This window comes from Desmodus rotundus, chromosome 2 (genome assembly GCF_022682495.2).
Source record: "Desmodus rotundus isolate HL8 chromosome 2, HLdesRot8A.1, whole genome shotgun sequence".
NCBI lineage: Eukaryota > Metazoa > Chordata > Mammalia > Chiroptera > Phyllostomidae > Desmodus > Desmodus rotundus.
Genome location: NC_071388.1, coordinates 43,964,956 through 43,985,568, shown reverse-complemented (window position 1 = coordinate 43,985,568; position 20,613 = coordinate 43,964,956). Strand labels below are relative to the sequence as shown.

At 47.5% G+C, this 20,613-nt stretch overlaps 3 protein-coding genes across 6 annotated transcripts in view; 2 read left to right on the top strand and 1 right to left on the bottom strand.

Annotated features, from left to right (window-relative positions):
• The window catches only part of LIPH (lipase H), a 49,204-nt gene extending 47,333 nt beyond the window's left edge, over positions 1 to 1,871 (top strand). Inside the window, exon 11 of the transcript XR_002975145.4 lies at positions 1,739 to 1,871. The gene's annotated coding sequence lies outside the window, so the exon portion shown is untranslated. The remainder of the gene's footprint in view (positions 1 to 1,738) is intronic.
• TMEM41A (transmembrane protein 41A) lies at positions 5 to 9,076 on the top strand. Its single transcript, XM_024564380.3, has 5 exons — positions 5 to 226; positions 1,739 to 1,892; positions 4,572 to 4,733; positions 5,116 to 5,254; positions 7,230 to 9,076. The coding sequence occupies exons 1-5, from the start codon at positions 108 to 110 to the stop codon at positions 7,448 to 7,450; spliced, it is 795 nt and encodes a 264-aa protein (XP_024420148.1). The 5' UTR covers positions 5 to 107; the 3' UTR covers positions 7,451 to 9,076.
• A 5,682-nt stretch (positions 9,077 to 14,758) lies between these two features.
• Positions 14,759 to 20,613, bottom strand: part of MAP3K13 (mitogen-activated protein kinase kinase kinase 13) — a 120,897-nt gene continuing 115,042 nt past the window's right edge. For all 4 annotated transcript variants that reach the window (XM_045198924.2, XM_024564354.2, XM_024564352.3 and 1 more), the window contains 2 exons: positions 16,117 to 16,414; positions 14,759 to 15,254 (listed from right to left, as the gene is read on the bottom strand). In XM_045198924.2, the coding sequence (XP_045054859.2) occupies positions 15,153 to 15,254; positions 16,117 to 16,414 (400 nt within the window). In that variant the 3' untranslated portion in view covers positions 14,759 to 15,152. The remainder of the gene's footprint in view (positions 15,255 to 16,116; positions 16,415 to 20,613) is intronic.

Below are 20,613 nucleotides of genomic sequence, written 5' to 3'. Positions count from 1 at the left end.
GGTCCGTCTGAGAACACCGTCCCCTGGCTCCGTCCGCGTGCGGTGTGGTCCTAAGGGCTGGCTCCAGGGTTCTCCGCGGCCTGGCGGGTCCGGGGGCGGGCATCGAAATGCGCTCCCTCCTCTGCCTATTCCTGGTCTTCGTTGGCTGTACCTTCACCTTGTACCTGCTGTCCACTCGACTGCCCCGCGTACCCACACGGGGCTCTGCCGAGGAGACTGAAGGCAGGTGAGTGGCGGGGACCGGGATTCGGGTCACAGGACAGGAGCCAGTTTCGAGGATGGGGTTTGGGAATCGGAGCTACGGATTCCCGGATGGGGGTGGCGGGGCCGAGAATTGGGGTTCAGTTTTAGGACAGGCAATAAGGGTCTGGAGCCCGCGGCCGGTTCCTTTCGGGTGGTGATTTGCGTAGGGAAACGCGGCACTTTATGGCAGGCAGAGGCTGGTCGCGCGGTGGCTTCAGCTGCCCATTGCGTTCCCATCGCTTTCCCAGGCTCCACCCAAACCCTTATTTGCAGGCGACCCTCGCCCCTGTTTGGACCTGCAGCCCCTTCTTCACGACTGCTGTCAGCTTCCCTCCATCGTCCTCTCTACCCCACCTCACTTAGGTCTGCCCTTGGGACTTCAAGGCAGTCGGTCTTCAGGTGAAACATTTCATGGACAACTTTAAATTATTCAGGAATTAATTTTAGGATCTGCCTGTCTTCCTGGCTGTCTCTACCTTTCCCCTTATTATTACCGACTGGGTGAGGCAGGAGGCCGTGTAATACCTACCAGGCTGGTTTGTCGTGAGTGCTCTGCTGTTTGTAAAGTTCATGGGAGTATGCCTGGCACAGAATTGCGTCAAGGATGTTACTGATATTTGAATATTATGACAATTGTTTCAATTACTGTATTTTTAAAAATTAAAAAATAATTTTTTGCTCTAGCTGAGAAGGCTTTGCTGTGGGTGTCAGATATGCTAAGAGAAACATTTTGATGAGAACTAGGAGGGTTTGCCCATATTTGATCACGGATGGATTCAAGGGTTCAGAGAGCAGAGACAAAGTGGCCTTTACACTGCAACCCTTGTACAGGACTCAGAGTACACTGAGGACCGGATAAAGAGCAGGGTGAAAAAGCAGGCTATTGGAAAGGGTTAGTTTCAAGCTTCACATATTATCAAGAGGTATGTTTATGATGCTGGACAAATATACTTTCCTGGAGAACTTTTAATTTTTTTTGTTACTATCTGGTAAAACAGCCATTTTACCTAGAAACTCAAGAGCAGGGTGAAATTTGAATTGTCCTTGGCCTAAAGTTTGTGGGGGAGGGGTGCTCCTTGAAAGGAAGGCAATTTAGGACATTTAGGACTTGCCTGGTAATTAACCATTTGCTTCTTAAGAGTAGATCATAAAACCTGAGAGCTGAATGGGACCCTAGTGATTATCCACCACCAGCACTCATTTTTCAGAGAAGGAGACTGAGGCCCAGGCACTAGGCCAAGATCGCATGGCTGGTAGTAGCAGAGTTCAGATGCTAACCCCGGTCTCTCGCTTCCAAACCAGGACCCCTCTGTCTGCTTTGCTGTGTTGTATCAGGTCGCCCATCACCTGGGGCACCCATTATGTGTATATTTTCAGAAGACCAGATGATGAGCTCATTTGTACACCTACTTTGGAAAGACACCACCACAAGTGATTTTCATAGGTACTAGGTTGATGTGGACTCAAGTTTCTATCTGCTTTTCCAAATCCCCAGGTCACTGTGGTTCCCCTCTGACCTGGCCGAGTTGCGGGAGCTCTCCGAGGTCCTTCGAGACTACCGGAAGGAGCACCAGGCCTACGTGTTCCTGCTCTTCTGCAGTGCCTACCTCTACAAACAGTGCTTTGCCATCCCTGGCTCCAGCTTCCTGGTCAGTGCCCCGTCCTCCATCTGTGCCTGTCAGGAAGCCACCTTCTATCTTTGTAGAGAGTCCCTTAGACTGCAAATCACGCAGTTCAGAGAACAGACTACTGGGACTACCATTGTTTGACAGCTTCCCTAGTGGTAGGCATTGCCCTAGTTGTTTTAGCTGCATGACCTTATTTAATGCTCCCAACAGCCTTATAATGTGGGGAGAGGTTGAGTAACTGTCCAAGGGGACAAGGTGAGGAGGGGTGGGGCTGGGGTCAGAGCCCACTGCCACCCAGCCCCAGAGCCTGCCTTTCCTCTCAGCTATGCTGCGTTTGTTTCTAAGGCGTTGAGAGCTGTGGAGCACTGTTCTTCAGAGAAACACACATGTACCCTGCACTGGGTCAGCTCTTCCCCGTCAGAGCTCCTGTGATATTGTGCGTTTTGGCACTGTTTTAGATGAAGAAGCAAATGCATTAAAGGAACAGCCAGGAAAAAACAAACCTGTTTTTAGGGAGCCCAGGTCCTTCTGATTGAAGCCCCCCCCCCAAAAAAAATCTGCTTTCTCCATTAGTTTGTGGGTTCTTGAGTTCCTTGAGGGTAGGGCCTGTTTGTTATTCTTAGTCCTTGTATTCCTTTGCCTGGCACAGCGAGGTGCCTTCATAAGTGTTTGATGAACAAATGCAAGTGGTAGTGTTAGGCTGTGGAGGATCGAGAAGTTTCCCTGGTGTGGAGAGAACAAGTCATTCTGATTTTCCAGGTGGCCCCTCTGGAGCCAAGTGTCCGACCTTAGCTTGTTCTCTGGCTGTTGGATGCTACTCATCCATTGCCATTGCAGGTTACACAGAATAATCTGTGCTCTCCTCCCAGCACCATTGCAAACTGGTTCACGTAAATGCGCGAGGATGTGTATGCTAGGGCATGGGGTGGGTTTGAACCCCAGCTGTGTAACCATGGGCAGGCCTTTTAACTTCTCCAACCCTGTTTCCTCGTATGGAACCCTCTAGGGTTGTTGTGTAGGACAATTAAATGAAACTGGGTGTCGAGTGGCTGGCATGGTGACAGTGCCTGGCACACAATGGTCCTCAAGCACTTGTTGAATGATTGAATAAGGAACGGGACATGATGGAACAGGAAATCCTGCTTCTGTCTCCTGCGCCAGCATCTTTTCCCTACTGCAGGCTTAGGCTGGATCTGCTTAAGCAGTTTCTTTGTTGGAAACTGAAAGAGAAGCAAATGTGGCCATGCCAAGAGAGACGGGGTGTGTGTGGGGTTTGAGGTCAGAGGCTGACTCCTTGGGTGCCTGCCTTCCCACCTGAGCTGATCCCTCTTTAGAGCAAACAGCCAGCTGCCTAGAGGTGAGTCTCGTCTCTGCCTAGTGTGATCTTGGGCACGATACTTAATCTCTCACGTATCTCTCACTGTGGAATGGGGTAAGGGTGGTATGTGACACAGGGTCATGGAGAGGATTGAATAAGGGTCCCACCTTTGGCAGAATGATGTTAACCAGCCAAATTGCATTTAGGAATTATTGGCTCACTTTGTCATTTTGGTTAGTCTAAGACTTTTTTGCATGTCACCTAGATCTCTGGTCAACATGAAACCCTCATCATTGGCATATCACATAGATGTAATTCCAGCAAAAAGCAAAGAAAGAAGATGTTTTATTTATTTATTTTTAAAGATTGTATTTGTTTATTTTTAGTGAGGGAAAGGAGGGGAGAAAGGAAGAGAAACATTGATGTGAGAGAGAAACATCAAAGGGTTGCTTCTTGTGTGTAACCTGGTCTCCAACTGGGGACTGAACCCACACCCCAGGCATGTGCCCGAACCAGGAATTGAACTGGTGACCTTAGCTTTGTGGAATGATGCCCAAGCAAGTGAACCACACCGGTCAGGGCAGAAACGAGACATTTTATATATAGTTTGTGTGATCTTACTGAAGGAAAATTCATGGTTTGTGTTCATTGAAAATGGTAAAAATAACTCATAAATTTCAGTTCTGCCTTCTTGGACACCCGAGTTTGCAGGACCTACCACAGCCCACGTGGCAAGCTGGGTGCTGTGTATTCCTATGTTCTCACTTAATTCTCTCCTGCCCTCTGAGCTTTTAATCCTCATCCCTGTTTTACAGGTGAAGAGAGCAAAGCCAGGGTTGTCGTTCTCAGCTCTTGGAATACCTGTCATTCTTTAAAATGGGAATTGGGTTTTGGCCAGGAGGGTAGAGGGAACCTATAGCTCTATTTTTTTTTAATCCTCACCCAGAGGTATGTTTATTGATTTTAGAGAGGGAGAGAGGGAGAGAGAGAAAGAGAGAGAGAAACATTGGCGTGAGAGAGAAACATTGATTGGCTGCCTCCCACATGGGGATCAAACCCGCAACCTAGGTATGTGCCTTGACCAGGGATTGAACCCACAACCTTTTGGTGTACAGAACAACGTTCCAGCCAACTGAGCAACCTGGCCAGGTTTGTTTTTTTAATTGAATTTATTGGAGTGACATTGGTTAATAAAATAAACAGGTTTCAAGCGCACAGTTCTGCAGCACATCATCTGCGTGTTGCCTTGTGTGTTCACACCCCAAGTCAAGTCTCCTTCCATCACCATTTACCCCTCTGGAACTTGTGACTCTTGACTTTCGGGATGAGGTGTCTGGCAGCTGCCAGATGTTCTCGGGACTGAGGGTTTGTTTTCTTTGCAGAACGTTTTAGCCGGTGCTTTGTTTGGGCCGTGGCTAGGGCTTCTGATGTGCTGTGTGTTGACATCGGTGGGTGCCACGTGCTGCTACCTGCTTTCCAGTATGTTTGGCAAACAACTGGTGGTCTCCTACTTTCCTGATAAAGTCGCCCCACTGCAGAGGAAGGTAAGAAGAAGTGGTACCTCTGAGAGCTGGACTCCCATAGAGTCACCTCATGGCCCTGAAGGGGGTGAGGGGCAGGGATTTCCCAGTGTTCCTCCTCTCTGCTTCTAGAAGCTCTAGGGGTTATTTTAATGGCTCCAAGAGGCACAGAGGTGGGATCAAATCCCAGTTCCATCATTACCAGTTCTGTGACTTTAGGCGAGTTCCAGATATCTCTGAGCCTTAGGTATCTCTGTTTTAAAAATGAGAAAAACAGTCTCTGCCCTGGAGGGCTGGTGGGAGGTTCAGGAACAGAATGTGTAAAGTGTCTAGAACGGTGCCCGGCACCGGCACATTTTCAGAGACACTTTCTGCTTCCTAATGGCCTTGTCTTCTTTGACTACAGGTGGAGGAGAACAGAAACAGCTTGTTTTTTTTCCTACTGTTTTTGAGACTTTTCCCTATGACACCAAACTGGTTCTTGAACCTCTCGGCCCCGATTCTGAACATCCCCATTGGGCAGTTCTTCTTCTCAGTCCTTATCGGTAAGAAGCTGATGGAGTACGTTTGAGTCTTTGAGTGGTCGGTCATGCTGGGGGACTGCCCTGGGCTCCCAGCCACGCGGCACTTGCCTGCCTCTGAGAGCAGCAGCTCAGGAGGAGCATCTTCAAACCTTACTGGCTAAAATCCTGATTTCAAGTCTAGTCAGGCTTCAACAAGAAACCTTATCAAAATACTTTCAGAAAAAATAGGACCGTTTATTCCACCACGCTGTTAGTACCTACTGTGTACCAGGCACTGTGCTAGGTACTGGGATTAGGGGAGCAATCTGAAGCATAGGACTTGGCCCATGGTAGGTGCTCAGCAAACACTAGCAGGAACTCAGGGTTGGAATAAGGGCATGTGGACAGAAGAAATGGCGGAGACAAAAGAAAGGAACAGAGCGAAGGACTTCCTGTCTGGCTTTGGCCCCTCTTTTAATTAAGATCTGCCTTAGGGAGAGCTGGCAACACTGAAATTCCTCTTACCTTCTGACAGTTGTGTGACCTTCAGCACACCACTTACCCTCAGTGGGCCACTTGGCCAGATGAGGGGCTAGCATGGAGGGGAAGAATAATCAGGGCTTTGATGTCAAACATAACCAATCTGTGGTCGAGCCGCTGCTGTTAATAGGGGATTTTGAGAAAAATTGAGATCTTAAAAAGAAGCAAAGTCTACCACAGTTGAGTCTGGTCATATCAGGTTTCATACAAAGTGCCTCAGTTAGCAGCCTGTAGTGACCTGGGTGGCACAAAGCTCGGAAAGCCCCCGGACACCAGAGTTCCAGGCCCCCGCTGGCAAGCTGTGCAGCACTGAGTGGTCAGTGATCTTGAGGCATCACCTGTGGGAGAGGGGTGGATTGCCGGGGGGTCCCAATCCAATCAGAGTGGGCTGGGGAGAGGCTTTTAAAATGCAGGTTCCTGTGAGAGGGTCTTCTTTAAGAAGATGAAGAATGAGAATCAAAAATATGAACAATAAAATGGCAATAGACACATATCTGTCAACAATTGAATCGAAAACAAATAAATGAACAAGCAGAACAGAAACGGACTCAGAGGTATGAGAACGATTTGATAGTTGCCAGATGGGAGGGGGGTTGGGGGCTGGGAGGATTAAGAAGGACAAATGGGTCATTGCAGAATAGCCATGGGGACGTAAAGTACAGCACAGGGACTGGGGTAAATAATATTCTAGTAACTGTATGGTGCCCACTGGGTGCGGGATTTACCGGGATGATCACTCAGTGAGTTATGTAATATCTAATCATTGGTATGTATACCTGAAACTAATATAATAATGTATGTTAACTATAATTGAAAATAAAACATGATAAATTTTAAAAAAAGGAAAAAAATGCAGGTCCCTGATGCTCTACTAGACCCGGGTGACCAGAGTCTGGGGTGGAGCCGGAGGACGAGTTCTCTGGCACTCACCAGAGGGCGGCCACGCCCCCAGCCTGTCTGGCCGCCCCTCATTCTTCTGAGATCCAGTGGGTCTGACGGCCTCTTAGAGACAGCACCGAACACAGGAAGTCGTTCTTCTGCGGAAGCCGTTGGTTTTTACGTGAGGCGTGCTGTGAATCTCACAATGCTGGAGGTCCTCCTCACTTGGCTCTTGGGTGCTCAAGCAAGTTTGGGACCTGCCTCTCCCAAATGGATGAACCTTATGTGTTTTTGTCCTAACTGTACTTCCTTATTTTATTCTTCACTCCTTTTGTTTTCCCTGTTAAGATCTTTTTAACCTTACTGTAGTGTATATATTTTTGTAAACCATCTCAAAGCAGGTGTATATGGAAAGTGAAGAAAGGAGGGGAAAAGTGGAGGAGACAGAGAAAGGGGTAATAGGTTTAGGGGTCAGGAGCTGGGGAGAAAGCCAGACCTGGGGGCCCTGCTGTGAATTCCTGGTGACATTTCTGAAGGGTCACTGTTCTTCCTCTTCCCGCCCCTCCAGTAACCAGCTGTTTCCTTTCCCTCCTTCCAGGTTTGATCCCCTACAACTTCCTCTGCGTGCAAACAGGCTCCATCCTGTCAACCCTCACCTCTCTGGATGCTCTTTTCTCCTGGGAAACTGTCTTCAAGCTGTTGGCCATCGCCCTGGTGGCTTTAGTTCCTGGAACCCTCATTAAAAAATTTAGTCAGAAAGACCTGCATTTGAATGAAGCAAGCAACACCAATCATCTAAGTCGCAGAAAGGGCATGTGATCCGGGGTTTTGGTTGCCTGTACGTGTAGCGGGTGCCGTCCTCGACAGCCCGGCACTGTTTTTTCATCGCCCGCAGCAGGGGGTGTGGACACTGTTCATCTGTGTGCAGTGTCTTGTCATAAAGGACACTGCTCGAGAAGGTGAATTGTATCAGGCAAGAGGACACTCTGTCAAATGGATAGCCTCTTAGAAAATGCAGTTTATGTTTTACTGGCTAACAAGGGACTCGGGGTGGTCGGCTGTATTTGCCTCTTGCCAAGCCCTGAGCTGCCTTGGGGGAGCATGCTGACCCTCCCTGTCCAGAGTGCCTCTTTTGCCATGTGATAGGCTGTTGTGACAGGTGTTCTGTGAAGTCCCTGGTGTTTGTTATTGGTGTAAATGATGGCCTGTGAACCCATGTCGCCGACCTCACTCTTCATCTCCTTAGTGCCGTGAAGAGTGTTTCTTCTGCACTTTTTTGCTGATGACCTACCTCTTCCGTAAACCAAGGGGAAGATGCTGCCAAACTGCTTAGCACTTCTGAGTGCAGCTCAAGTGCAGCGACTTCTGTAACGCCCTTTGTGTTCAGACACTGGTGTCCCCATGTGTGTCGCATTTCCCCTCGGTGGCCTGTCCTGACAATCCAGGTGGTTGCAGGCAATCCAGGTGGCTGCAGTATATCTCACAGTATACTAAAGAGCAGAGGCAGAATCACTAGGTTTCCAAGTATGTTCAATTTTGGACAATTTAGTTCCAGACTATTAAATGTGAGTGGAGCAAACTCTGTATTTTATGGGTATGTTCGGGAGAAATTCCTGGCCACCTGGACAGTGCAGGGCCCTCGACTCACCCGGACCAAGTGACCATCAGTACATTTTCTAATCTGTCCTTTTGGGGCGGCAGGCCCTTCTCCACCCTGCCGGGGGAATGTTTTCAGTACACTCAGATATTAGCCAGTGTACCCTCTGAGTGTTTTTCAGTTTGTCCTTTGCCAAGAATAACTTGAGGAATAATTATATTTTATCTTTTCATTCTAAGAGGAAAACTTGGTTTGGGGTCACTTTGTTCTGTAGTATTTCAATTACCTGTAGCCATCGTTGCTTCCTGTAGCAGCAGTATCGAATTGGTACAGACCTGGGTTAATACTTCCCAGGGCAGAAGGACCTCCGCACCTAAACTGACCAGCTCTGGGGTCCTGTCCCCTACAGGAATAGCTCAGTTCTCACCAGAACTGTTGCCCTTGGGCATGATCTGCTGGGGTTTTGATTTGGCTTGGCCAAGAGTCTTGCCAAGGCTTTAATCTAGGCCACATGTTCAACGTGAATGCTTGAGAATGAATTCCCACGTCGTGCTTTGGACTCGTATGATCCGAAACAACAAAAACCACAACAAAGAAGTGTTGCTTTAAAAGAAGTTTGATAGCAAGGGTGGGGTTGAAGAGGAGGCTAGCGGGACTTTGGAATCCGTGGCTGTGTGTTCCCGGAGTGGGGAAAGGGAGGGAGAAACAAGGAAGCTTTCCACACTTCTCCCTTTCCTGGGATCCTTAGATTGGTCTCTTTCCCTCACCCCCCATAATCCTGCAACAATGTGCCTTAGCAGTTGTGTTTACAGGCAAAGCAATTTCCCAAATAAATGGATGTAAATGTTCTGTGTAGTATGTGTTTGTACACGTTGCCAACTTTCAGTTCCCCTTGCCAGTGGGAATCAGGATTGGCTGAAAATCAGACACTCCAAAATGGTGTTTTAGCTCTCCCAGGCTAAATATTATTTTTCGGAAGCTAAATTTTCACTTCAGCCTTTTCCCTCTCTATGCTCACTTTATAGCAGGGTTGCTAATAATGCTTAAGAGCTGTAAGATGGGCAGCGGGAAAGCCGTAGGGAAAGAGCAGAGCGCCTACCTGGGCCATGCCCGAATAATCGGGAAGAGACTAAAACAAAACAATGGCGGTCTCTTCCTTTGTGGGTGTGTCTAATGAAAGAGCCACAGGAACGGCTTTCCCAGCACCTATTTTTTCCTGGCTGCAGGAAACCCAGGCATGTAAAGTCTTCCTTTCCCTAAAGTCCTGATAAATGCTGAGATTTGTGAAGGCAGCTCCCAGGACACAACTAGTGCCTTTAAGAAAAGATGAACATCCCTGGCTGGTGTGGCTCAGTGGATTGAGAGCGGGCCTGTGAAATGAAGGGTCGCAGGTTCGATTCCCAGTCACGGCACATGCCTGGGTTGTAGGCCAGGTCCCCCCAGTGTAGGGCGTGTGAGAGGCAACCCCACATTGATGTTTCTCTCCCTCTCTTCTCCCTCCCTCCCTCTCTGTCTAAAAATAAAATCTTTTTTAAAAAAGATGAACAAAGAAAACAGCAAAGTACACCTGTCATTGAATTCCATGAGTTCGCTTTGGTAGTCGCTCCGGCTTCCCTTGCTGTGCAGTCGTTGGACAACGAGAGTGGGCATCAGAGACCAACACAGTGCAGGGGAACTGTCAGTACCGGGGACCACAGGACCCAGATGAGGGAGGGCATTTTGAGACTTTACCACAAAAATGAAGTTAATGTGCTCCAAATTGATAGGGAACTCAAATTATTGCAATAAAGAATCGATCGAAGTGAGTCTTCCCATTTCCGGAGCCTGAGAAATGGTCACTAAGAGCTCCCCAGGTGATACGGTCAATGAGGGGCGTCTTCCTTGTAGCCTGCACGTTCTGACTGGGGTTTCCTTCGGAGGGGCAACCACCGGAGGACCCCGTCTGCCTGGTCACGCGGCAGCAGCCAGGAGCCAGCATTCCCCTGCGTGCTGTGAAATGGCTCTTGGGAGTAGGTCTGATTCTGCCAGAAGTTTCTGTACAGATGCCTTGCCATTTGCTTGGGGGTTGGCTCTGTGTGAAATCCTGCCATGTTGCTCTGGACACACGACAGTTCATCAAAGCCAGAGCTCCTTTGGAGTAACCCTCTTCCTCAGAGCTCCCCTCTTCTGCCACCTGTCCCTCAGAAGTGTTCCAAGTTCCGCGGGGTCCTCTACTCGGGTGCCCGGAGTACTGGCTGTAGCATGCAAACAAGCAGACCAGTGGATTCTCGTGTGCTAGTGTGTGAGGTTGGGAACACGGGGGGTGTGAATATGCTAGGACGTTTATTCGATGAAATCAGCAAAGAAAATCTTGCTGCCTGGCAAGTCACTGAATTCACACTGACAGTACAAGTCATGGTCTTAAAAAAAGAATGTTGCATTGTTTCAGTACATTAGTCTCACAGAGTCAAAGGAAAAAGCAAGTAACTGGGACTCAACATACTGTATTAACTTTCTGTTTATAGAAGGTGAGGGAGGAACATGCTTCTTTAACAATGAAATGATGTAAACGAAGAGACACATTTTGGAATTTAATTTGTCAGTGATTGGAGATAATTCAATTGGAATTGTAGTCCAAAAACGCAGTGGGTGAGTCAAGTGGTGCTGCCCCCTGAGAGCCAGAGGGTGGGGGATCCATAAGGAGAACTCGGGTGTGATCCTGCCGTTTTCCACCAGGGCGGACTCCAGATCTCCAGCCACCTTCTGGAAGTTAATTATGAGCACCCCAGTTCTAGTCTGTGGTAGCTGTGGCTTCCTGCACTGTGTTGTGAGAGGTTCTGAGGCTGTGCCCAGGCTCAGTGGGAAAGAATATGGTGATCAGAAAGTAACACTGGTCTTGGGTGTTGAGAATACAGGTTGCTAATGGTTGTATATGGTGGCATTTTGGTTTCTGGCTTAGTGGCAAAATATATATATAAAATCTCACAGTATACTGAAGAGCAGAGGCAGAATCACTAGGTTTCCAAGTATGTTCAATTTTGGAGAATTTAGTTCCAGGAACTTCAAGTAGGAACATTTTAAGGGGAAAACAGATGTGGGGGATGGGGAAAAAAGAGTAAATCATTTGACCAATAAGGACGCATTTACACCGAAAGGATGTCTGTGCTCCATGCCGGGGGAGGGCATTTAAAATTGGGTTGTTGCCAAGAAAACCCAAAGCCATCGAATCTATTACTTTGGGTATGAGGGAAATTTAGCACAAAGAGGCCCGGAAATGGATGTCTAGTACTTATTGAATTCTACTAAAAATATCCTTCATTCTTGAGGGATGGATTTGTTGATGCTAAAGTTTCAAACTATCTGAACCTCAAGCGGGCCAGACCAGATCATCTTACAACAGAGCCAGTATCCTCACCTTTAGCGGAGGTGCTCCCCACCGTCTTGCAAACTCTAAGCTCCGCTATAATTTCAAGTGGATGCAGGCTTCTCAGTGTGTCTGCTAAGCAATTTTTAAGAGGAATTGTTATTCAGCGCACATGATCGAGAAATAGATGGAATTCAGAAACAAAGGCCTACCTGCAACACAAATTGAAACTCATTATCTTGTAGTCAGTCACAAACATGCTAAATGAATGTGGACATTCATCCCAAGGGGGTTAAACTTCCGGCCAGCAATGAAGCTGAAAACCACAGTCCCATGGGGTTCCTTAAAGCGCTGGGGCTCAGTCATCAGGACTGAAGAATTAGCTCCTAAATTCCCTGAACTCCTGATTCAATGCTTTTCGGGTGACTGTGGAGTCCTCAAAGAAACACACCAATTCACTACCATCCTGGTAACCTCAGGCAGGCAGGGAAGGGCAGGGCTGGATAGAGAGGGCCTTTCTCTTTTTAACCTAAAGACACTGTTCTTCCCTGAAGCCTCTAGTCACTTCTGCTAAAAAGCAACTAAAAATGTTTAGTGTGGAACTTTATTCAACTCTCGATGATACGGTGAATGAGTAAAGATTCAACGCTGTATACTACTACCCTAGCATGCTCACAACAGTATATCCAGATAGGTATACGGCATTACCATAAGAATAGTGAAGATGGGAAATCAAGAAACGTATCAAAAGTTTGAGGTGTCAGGTGGGGTTTTCTAGGAAGGCCACGACTGAAAGGTGTAGGACAGACATTGACCGGCAGGATTCTCTTTTGCCAGCGTAGGTGGGCAAGACCCGGACCGGCTGAAGTGTCAGTGTGTCATATGGGACGGAAAGAGGGCACAGAGCTTCAGCCTCTCTGTTCCCAGCAGCACTGAACCAGAGAGGCTCACGGTGTCGTGTGCTCTGAAAATAGGGCTCTGATTCAGGGTGGCACCTTTCCAGCCCTATGAGCTTCTACCTAAGTGGCCAAGCCTCTCTAAAATGTCTCTAGTCTTGTTACAGGATGACGTCAATATATATGTATGTATTTTCTTTTTAGTTTCCTTGCTACCCCCAACTAGGAGAAAACAGGTTGGTTTTGTGGAATCTGGCAGGAACAAGATGACGAACTCTGCTAGCAGGTGTCGGAACTACCTAGCCCACGGGCCCCATGCGGAAATTCTCCAGGTCTGTTCCTCATAGGGCGTTAAATAACTCTATTTTGACTTCTAGTGTAGTCTCATCATTTTATTTCTTAAGAAACTTGAAGAAGGTTACAGCTTTTGAACTATTTGTCCATCCACTCAGGCATCTGCCCGCCCAGGTGTTGTCAGGCCAAGTCAGAATCCCCAAGTACCAACTGGGCTCTGGGGCAGAACTCGAGTCCTCAGGCGATTGTTGCTGAACACAGAGGATGAGGGGTGCACCTAAGGTGAGCACGGGAGAGCTCCCAAGGGGCAGTTCCATTTTCATAAAAATCATAAAAATTCGTGATAACTCATGGTTAGCAATAAACACAATCATTGTGCTACATTGTAAACCACACCTTCTGATCGACAGAAAATGAGAATAATTATTATAAAATAAAATAACAATGATAATAATGCCATAACTTAAGATCTTTCATGTAGTCCAGCTACAGAATTTATACAAAATGGAATAATTTAATGCAAACAATACTGCTCTCTGTATAAGTTACACATTTTTCCTTCATCTTACCTAAGATCTATAAATTATAGACACTAAATTTTAAATTAATTATCTCAACATAAATTGTAAACAAAAGGAGGGGTCAAATAAGCAAAAGGAACTGCTCTGAGTTCCCTCCTGCCGTTCCTGTTTGGCTGATGCCGTCAGCGACACCGGGGAGGGCAGTGTTTCCATGCGCGGTGGAAACGGTCTGACCCCTGTGTGTGCGAGTCTCTCCTAAGTGTGACTGTGCTGCTGTGTCAGAGTGGGGCCGCCTTCTGCAGATCTTGGGCCTGGAGACATTGTTTGACAGAGACAGGAACTAGGCCAGCATCTGTTTCTGTGTAAAATTCTATGGAAAAATTAGCTTAAAGCTAAGGTACCATGGAGTACTTTGGGATGCTTCTCAGAGCCCATGACCCTGGACAGAAAGGACCTCATGCCTTGGGCCAGGGAAAATCTTCCCAATTGCTGCTCAGCATCAGCTGTTCTTCCCACAAACTGCCAAATCCAATTATTAAAAACTGCACTGACCCAAAGAGAAGGAAAATACATTTTACAAACAGCACTGAACAAAAAATGCTATTGTGGTGGGGGGTTGCTGCCTTTTGCAAGTTGCTTGTTTTGCCTTTATTCTGACAGTGGCAGCCAGGCACGAAAGCTTACAGGATAGAATGAGTTGATGAATAAAACTAGGGCATGGTTTGGGATTAGACGTCGGGGAGACTCACACACGTCCTAGCTGCCTTCAGAGTCTGTTTTCCTGTTTGAATCAATATGATTCTACTAGACAAGCAACCTGGCTCCAGAGAGGGGCGATTCCAGCTTCCCCTGAAGTGGAACCCAGGCCGCCGGGCAACGCCCTCGTACAGACCCCGCACGTGCTTCTCTAACACTGCTGTCGGCTTCCGTCTTCTCTCACCCTCCCCTCCTCCGCAGCCCCCGCCTTCCTAAAGTCGAAGTGGTCAGCGGGTGGAAAGGAGATGGCTACAAGAAAATGGCACATTGGTCAAGGTAACACGTTTGTCAGGGCAATGACAATGACAGCCTGTAAAAGGTAAATATTTGTCGAGGAAGGTTTGACTCTATCCGTAAGTCTCGCAGCCAAATGCTGCTTAAAAGTGTAAAAGAATGAAACCAGTTCTCACATACTCAGTTTTCTTTTCAACCTAGAGGCAGCATGTGGCCTCAAAGACTTTGGGTGCAAGTATCTGGTCACCAAACTTTTCTAGGTCATTTCCATCACCCACTGGATAAGCTGGTTGAACCTACTGTGGTCTGTTCACAAGTTACCTGGGATGGCTTTTCCTTTGCTGTTCTTTGTTTCCTAAAATGCTCAACATGTCTTGCTCTGGCTCTTCTTCAGTCACTCTGGTCAAAAGAACTGGTCCCCTGTTCGAGTAGCAATAATACATCTTGGCCCCACAAATTTCCAAGAATGTAGCTCCTAAATTTCACTTCTTTCTTTTGGCCTTTCTTTCTCTCTCTTTTTTGCAAGAAATTATTGTGTCTCTTTCTATATATCATATATAGTTCAATCTTTACAGTACAAAGTGTTAAAATGTCAAACAAAAATAAATATCAATGTTACAGTAGCTAGAATATTCAATAAAATAGATCCCTGCCATTCTTGATTGAAATGTTCAGTGAGACTTAATCTCATTTGGATATTTTTTTCCAGAGATTTGCGAAGTCTCATGTTTCTGTTATTGCAGCTCGTTTCTAGGGATAAGAAAGGTGGGGCAGCTCTGTTCCCAGACCGAAAAAGCAGGGAGAGAGCGGGAGAATCGGGGGCGGGGTGGATTCGCAACGCCAGGGCGGTCATGGCGTCTTCAGGGCGGGTGCTCCCTCACTACCACGTAGCAGAGCTGTAGTGCTTGCTGGTCCTCACTGTGGCGTCAGAACACTCCCCATCTGAAGAGTCGCAGTCCGATTCTTCAAACTGCATAGGATTCTGTGAAGTCAAGACAGAATAAAGCCTTAACTCATTTCTGCAGTTGCTCAGCAAACATATATATGGAACACCTCCCACGTGACAGGCACTGACTGGGCTGGCGTGGTGGGGAAGGGGACTACACAGACGGAAGAGACCAAGTCCTGTCCTTGTGGGGCTTAGGGAGAAAAGAGATCTAAAGATGGCGATCGTGACAAAGACAATGACGATGACAGTTATAGCGGTGCCGCCCCAGCCCCATCGTATGGAGTTTACTCTGTTCCAGGCAGTGCTGTAAGTGCTTGACACCTATTAGTCCATTTACTCCTGACAGCACCCCTATGAGACAGGCGCTGTTATCAGGCCCAGTTTCCAGATGAGCGAACTGGCCGCGGAAAAGCTGAGTGGCTTGCCCAACCTCACGCAGTAAGGAGGTGAAGGCTGGGGTTTGCATCTAGGCAGTCAGATCCAGGGACACAATTTCAAGCACAGCGTTATCCTGCCTCTGGAAAGGCAGAACTGGGTACGAGCTGAAGTGTTGCACGGGCTCTGATGGCATCAGCAAGGGACAGTGGGGACACGGAGGGGGAGGCTCATGCCCTTAACCCGACTGGGAGGCGGGGTCAGGAGGAGGTGCTGTTTGAGTTAAATCTTGGAAAGAAGGGTTCCTGAGGAGTTCAACGTTTGTGCCTCATTTGGGGGAACTACCCTCATTCTGGGGAGCTCTGTTGGTCTGCGAACTTTCACTTACTTCATGGGGGCAGCTGCTGTATCACATACTAAATGATGTTTGTAAAGGGCCGAGGGACTTGAGCATATTGTAACTCGGAAGAGCGACAGGAGGGGAACCATGATGAGAGGAGAAGGGAGGAGAGGCCCCCACCTCATAGCCACGTTCCTCCACACACAGCTTGCCCAGGGACATCTGCGTCTTCACGCGGCGCACGGCACACTCCTTGTCAGAGAGCCCATCTGAATGCGAGGATATCTCAATGGGAATCTCTGGCGTCTGGGACAGCAGGTCATCTAGCTTCTCTGCCAGGCGGTCTTCCAGTTTATCAGCTAACTCATCGGGACTGTTTGAGTGGTCACTGGTATTTCCCTCCTCTCCATCAGACACTGAGAAATTCTCAGAGCTAAAGGTCGAATACGACTGGCAGCTTCTGATACAGCGGTGGGGCCTGGAACCGAAGAACCAGAGGAACTCAGTCACTGGAACAACTACTTTCTTTGCTGTGTCTGTGGATCTTAGTGCTGGTGGGAGGGCACCTAATTTTTTTTCTGCCCTTCAGGGAAATTCAAATTCAGATAGGTTGAAACTATTTAATTTTAAAGCAACCGAGAGGGAAATTAGTATGTTTATGTGGCTAAACGCCAAAGCCGATGGCTACCACTGGCCTAGAAAAAAGTCAGCCTTTCTAATCATACTGTGTATACCTGTGCGTGGCATGGAAATGTTCACATGAATTCTGCTTCTTATTCACAGAATCCCAGATTCCCACAGGTGAAAGAGACTTTGGAGATTTTCCGGTCTAACTCATTCCCCAGACCAGAAAACTAGAGCCAGAGAAGCGAAGTGACTTGTTCAAGGCCACACCATCAGCCAAGGCAGAGCTGCGGCTTGGGTGGGTCTGTTCACACCCACTCAGTGTCCTTCTCCACCTCACTCCGCCCCAGCTGCACTGCCCACTGGACATGGCAGTCCTGGAAAGACGGCCTTCACCGCCCTGTCAACCCAACAGAAATGAGCTGGAAGGGACGCTTGCTCTGCAGCCGTGGGCAACGCCCAGCCCTTCAGGGACTCATTGCAGTCAACTTCTGGGTTTTGCTCTGACAAGGCAAAGTTTGGGGTTGGGGCGGGGGGGGGAGAGGATTTGTAAAAGTTCCTCACACTTATACTGGTTTAAAAACAAAGCAGAACAAATAATAAAAGAAGACTGCCTTTTCTCTCTGGCATTGTCTGATCTTTCTGTATTTCTTAGTACAAAGTGATTTCAATGGCACATGATCTGAGCCGGGTTGATGACAGGCCAGGTGGTGGGCTGGGGGTGGGGGGTCAAGGTCACAGGAGAAGAGCCAATGTGGGAACGGGAAGTGGAGGTAAGACTCACACAGCTCCTCAAGGCTGGTAATCCAGAAGGGAGGCAGGGAGAAGAATGTTATAATATAAAAAGCAAAACCATGTGGTAAAAGCATACATATAATTTGCATCCCAGCCAATAAAGAAAGGTGGGAAGCCAGTAGTGGGCTGAGTTCATCGTGAGTCATGGGAACAAAAGCTGGCAGTAACATCATTGCGATGACAGTAGAACGAGTTCATTTTACTCAGGCTCAGTCCGGATGCGTAGGAGAAACCAGTGTCCAAGGGGACAACAGCACAGCAAGAGCTTCACGACAGGAGTAGCTCTGGAGATGAGAACAGATTTAGATTTTGTGCACTGCGTGGGGACCCAGAATACAATTTGCCAGAGGGTCAGGAGTCCCTTGCCCTCTGTTTCCTGTTTCCGGGCAGGTACATAAACCTTCCTAGAGCTTTACTCTTAAAGAACAAAATGCTCACTAACGGAAAAGGCCTCTTGGGAGGAAAACTACCTTCCCTCCTCCTACATAGGATTAGCTCTTTAATCCTACAAGAAAATTATTATTGCTGGTTAAGCAGGGAGTGCCTTCCAAGGCTAGTTGAAGGAGGACTCGACTCATCTAATCTAACTATAATTAATTTGAGGTGTAAAGTCCAAGGCCAGTCAGGTATAGAGTACCAGGGACTGACCTGTATACCCCCGCCCCAATTCATATGTTGAATCCCTAGGCTCCAATGTGACTAAATCTGCAGATAGGGTCTTTAGGAGGTAATTAAGGTTGAGATCACATAGCGAGGCCCTAATCCTAGGATCTGGCCTTAAAAAAAGAAGAGGGACAAGACAAGATGGAGGTGTAGACAGACATGTCTCACCTCTTTGCATAACCACATTAAAATTATAACTAAAATATAGAACAATCATGACTCAGGACCATCAGAAACCAAGCTGAATGGAAGTCTGACAACTACGGAATTAAACACATCCACCCAGACTGATAGGAAGGGCACAGACACAGAATGGGCTGGTCCCACACCCACGTGGATAAAAATTTGGGAGGGATATCTCAGGAGCAAGGAGTCCCAGCCCCATACCAGGCCCCCCAGCCCACGGTTCCAGTGCCAGGAAGATACGTCCCCATAACTTCTGGCTGCAAAAACCAGCAGGGATTGAGTGGGTGGAAGAAACTGCTAATGCCCCAAGCAGTTCCTCTTAAAGAACCCACACATGGACTGACCTACTCAGACTTACTCCCTCTGAGCTCTAGCACCAGAGTAGCAGCTTGAAAGGCACCAGTGGTATACAGGGAGAAACTGAAGTGTCTGCCATCAAGCAACTGCCACTCTGGGCAAAAGTCACTGCCCCTTTGCTCAACCCTCCCTGCACAGAGCTGGTAAGGTAGTGCCATATCTGAGACTCCATCAACCTGGCTAACACTGTGTGAATCACCTTGGAGATCCACAGAGGCTCTGCCCCACCCAACTTATGGTCCCACACAAGCTGCTTTTCCACAAGAATGGCTGGTTTGGGCTCCTAAAATCCTATCAAACAAGCAACAGCTGGCTTTAGTGAGCCCTAGCGGCAGCCACATAGATTCACAGCTTGGCTTTGCTTGTCAATCTCCAAGTCCAGAACAAGTAGCAGCCATCTCAGATTGCTTTAAGCCCAGGCAAAACAAAGGTGGGGGTGGACCTTGGTGTCCAACAACTGGGAAATTTCAGGGCCAGCACACCCAGTAGGCAGCTACAGACCACATCAGTGCACCACCACCCTGCCCCTGCATAGCTGATCCTCCATGGAGGGCAGAGGTTGGTGGTAAGTGGTCACAGCCAGTCTTTACAGCTGACTGGCCCGGGTAAATCCCTCCCACTGACCTGCCAAAAGCCCAACTACAAGAAGAGGGTGTACTCAGCCCACACAAAGGGCACACCTCCAGTATGCAGCTTGGATGGTAGTGGAGGCTGTGTGCCACTGGACCCTACAGGACACCTACTACATTAGGCCACACTACCAAGACACGGAGTCAAAGCAGCTCTACCTAATACATAGGAAAAAAAAAACACAGGGAGGCTGCCAAAATGAGGAGATAAAGAAACATGGCCCAAATGAAAGAACAGATCAAAACTCCAGAAAAAGAGCTAAAGGAAATGGAGATAAGCAATCTATCAGATGCAGAGTTCAAAACACTGGTTACAAGGATGCTCAAGGAACTTAGTGAGGACCTCAGCAGCATAAAAAAGACCCAGTCAGAAATGAAGGATACACTAACTGAAATAAAAAACAATTTACAGGGAAACAACAGTGGAGTGGATGAAGCTGAGAATCAAATTAATGATTTTGAACATAAGGAAGCAAAAAACAGCTAATCAGAATAACAAGAAGAAAAAAGAATAAAAAAAAAACGAGGATAGTATGAACAGCCCTGGGACAACTTCAAGAGGTCCAACATTCACATCATAGGGCTGCCAGAAGGAGAAGAGAAAGAGCAAGAAATCGGAAGTCTATCTGAAGAAATAGTGAAAGAAAACATCTGTAACTTGGCAAAGGAAATAGACAAGTCTGGGAAACACAGAGAGTCCCAAGTACGATGAATGCAAAGAGGACCATTCCAAGACACACCAAAATTAAAGGGCCAAAGGTTAAAGTTAAAGAGAGACTCTTAAAAGTAGCAAGAAAATGACTTAGTTACCAGATGGTTAACAGACAGGGGGTGGGGTGGGGGTGGGGAGAATGGGTGAAGAGGCGAGGGGATTAAGAAGTACAAATAGGTAGTTACAGAATAGCCATGGGGATATAAAGTTCAGTATAGGACATGGAGCAGCCAAACAACTCATACTGGTGACTCATGGACATGAACAATGGTGTAGAGCTTGCCTGAGGGAGTAGGGGGCGCTGGGAGGAGAGGGGCAAAGGGGAAAAAATCAGGACAACTGTAATAGCATAATCAATACAATATAATTAAAAAAAGAAGAAGATATCTCTTTGTTTCCTCCTCATCCGCTCCCAGCCCCCCACCCAAACATGTGAGGACACATTAAGAAGACTGTTGTCTGCAAGCCAGGAAGAGGGTTCTCACCAGCAACCTTGGGACTCCCCAGCCTCCAGAACTGTGAGAAATAAATTTGCATTGTTTAAGCCACCTAGTCTATGGTAGTTTGTTATGGCAGCCTGAGCAAATTAATTCAGAGAGGCACATTAGAAACCAATAAAATTATCCATAAAACACATGGCCATCCCTCATAAAGTGCCCACTATATTCTCAGTTGTAACCATGAATCTGTATTTGTGCTCATCTTGAAATG